Source organism: Carlito syrichta, unplaced genomic scaffold (assembly GCF_000164805.1).
Source record: "Carlito syrichta isolate Samal-C Ts95f unplaced genomic scaffold, Tarsius_syrichta-2.0.1 Scaffold301993, whole genome shotgun sequence".
Classification (NCBI taxonomy): domain Eukaryota; kingdom Metazoa; phylum Chordata; class Mammalia; order Primates; family Tarsiidae; genus Carlito; species Carlito syrichta.
The window spans coordinates 414,335-416,222 of NW_007246089.1; the positions used below are offsets into that span (position 1 = coordinate 414,335).

The 1,888-nt window shown below is 34.7% G+C and overlaps 1 protein-coding gene across 2 annotated transcripts in view; it reads right to left on the reverse strand.

The window, feature by feature from the left end:
* The window catches only part of ISPD (isoprenoid synthase domain containing), a 307,704-nt gene that overhangs the window by 175,175 nt on the left and 130,641 nt on the right, over nucleotides 1-1,888 (reverse strand). For both annotated transcript variants that reach the window (XM_021711282.1, XM_008055868.1), the window contains one exon: nucleotides 1,358-1,455. In XM_021711282.1, coding sequence (XP_021566957.1) covers nucleotides 1,358-1,455 — 98 coding nt within the window. The remainder of the gene's footprint in view (nucleotides 1-1,357; nucleotides 1,456-1,888) is intronic.

Genomic DNA, 1,888 nt, shown 5'->3' on the forward strand with positions numbered 1-1,888 from the left:
AGCCACTGCACTCCAGTCTGGGTGACAGAGTAAGATTCCAACTCAAAAAAAAAAAAGAAACACTACAGTGTTTTGTTACACCAATTTTATAAACTTATACAATTCAATACATGTTACTTTTCTGAGGTAAGCCAAAGGTAAATTTCTCAAGGTTTTTGCTGCCTTCTTTAGCAGCATTTGATGGAGGATCTTTTATACATTTGTAATAGATAAAAATAAACCAGATTGCAAATCCTTTTCAAAAATCGTAAATCATGTACCAAGTTTTTGGTTCAAATTGTGTAGGATAAGTTAAAGTTAAATTGCATTCTATTAACCAATATGAGTGTATTTCTGCAAGCATAGTTATGTTGAAATAAAGTTTTAAAAAGCAAAAAAAAAAAAAGTGTAAGCATTATAGCTCATATTTTTTGAAAGCTTGCATACCAGATACTTTTCTATTCATTTTATTCAATAACTTCGTATGATGTAGATACTATTCACATCTTCAATTTACAGATAAGGAAATTAAGCAACAAAGCTGACATCCAAGCGCAGGCAGTCTGATATCAGAGCCTGTTTTCTTTCCAACTGTGCTACATGATAAAATTATACAACTAATTAAAATGAACTTTCACCCTCTGCTTGTGACTAGAATTTATATCATGTATGTTGTTAAAAAGTCACTATATGTTGATGATAAACTCTGATGAAAAGTTATACACTTTAATGAAAAGAGAAAAATTAATTAAAATTACTAAGATCAGCCTGGCAAACAAAATACTTCAAATACAAAGTTGCCATATAAATGATTAATGAAAGTCCTTGGTGGCAAAGTTGCAAATAGTTCCCGTAGACACCTTCACACTCACTGTGTCCTCTATTTTCCTAGCCCTAATGTCAGTTATGAGTTTCTCTAAGAAGTTGATCCCTTCAAAAATGAAGGACATTCATTGGCTTTTTCAACATCAGGAGGATCCCATCTGTTGTCACCACCTCTCTCTCCTCTTCCCTCTCCCTTCTCTCTCTCTTCAGTCTTCATATAGTCAAGCCAACAAACTTTACTAACATCTAGAATACGCTGGGCACTGTAGCTCTCAAGACAAGTCTCAGCCTTAGGCTGGGAAGCACATACTTTGGGCAGGGCTTCCTACAGGAAATTGCACATGAAAATGGGAGAAAACTCATTTGAGGAAAGGAATAAGGGATGGAGTATATTTCAAGGTCCTAAGTGTTGGCAGACCAAAGGATCTCATATGGGCAAAATGATAAGAACATTAAGAGTAAATAATTTTTATGCCCTTTCCAGGAAGATATCTTTATGCTCTAGAAATTATTGGCAATCAAAGTTTATCAAACTTAGTTTTTGAATACTTACATTTAATTCACTTTTTAGCACTTCTTCAAGAAGATGACCTACATGTTCTTTATTTTCCTTTGTGTCCATAACTATACAAATTACTTGTGAAATTCTCTCTGAAATAAAAGAGAAAATTAAAATTTTAATTTCAAACCAAACATAAAACACAGCCCTAGTATGCTGAAGCCTGCACATATCTGCTATTCTAAGCCAAGAATGGGGAGGTTTTGGCTTCGAGTCAAGTGGAATGACCTATACTAAACACTGAGATGTGCTCCACTCTGTTAACCACCCAAGTCAATAAATCCATGCATTAAACACTTTGTGGATAACCAGCCATTGTGCAGTCAACAGAAATAAGATATCTTAGGACATATTTGGCCATAGTAACTAGAGGTGTCAACTATTTGGGGCTGACCGATTCAATCCTTCCATATTTAAAAGGAGTCTCCCATAAGCTAATGGATTCCTCTTTCTCAACCAGATTCATTCATTTTTTTTTTTTTTTTTTTGAGTTGGAGTCTCACTCGGTCGCCCAGACTGGAGTGC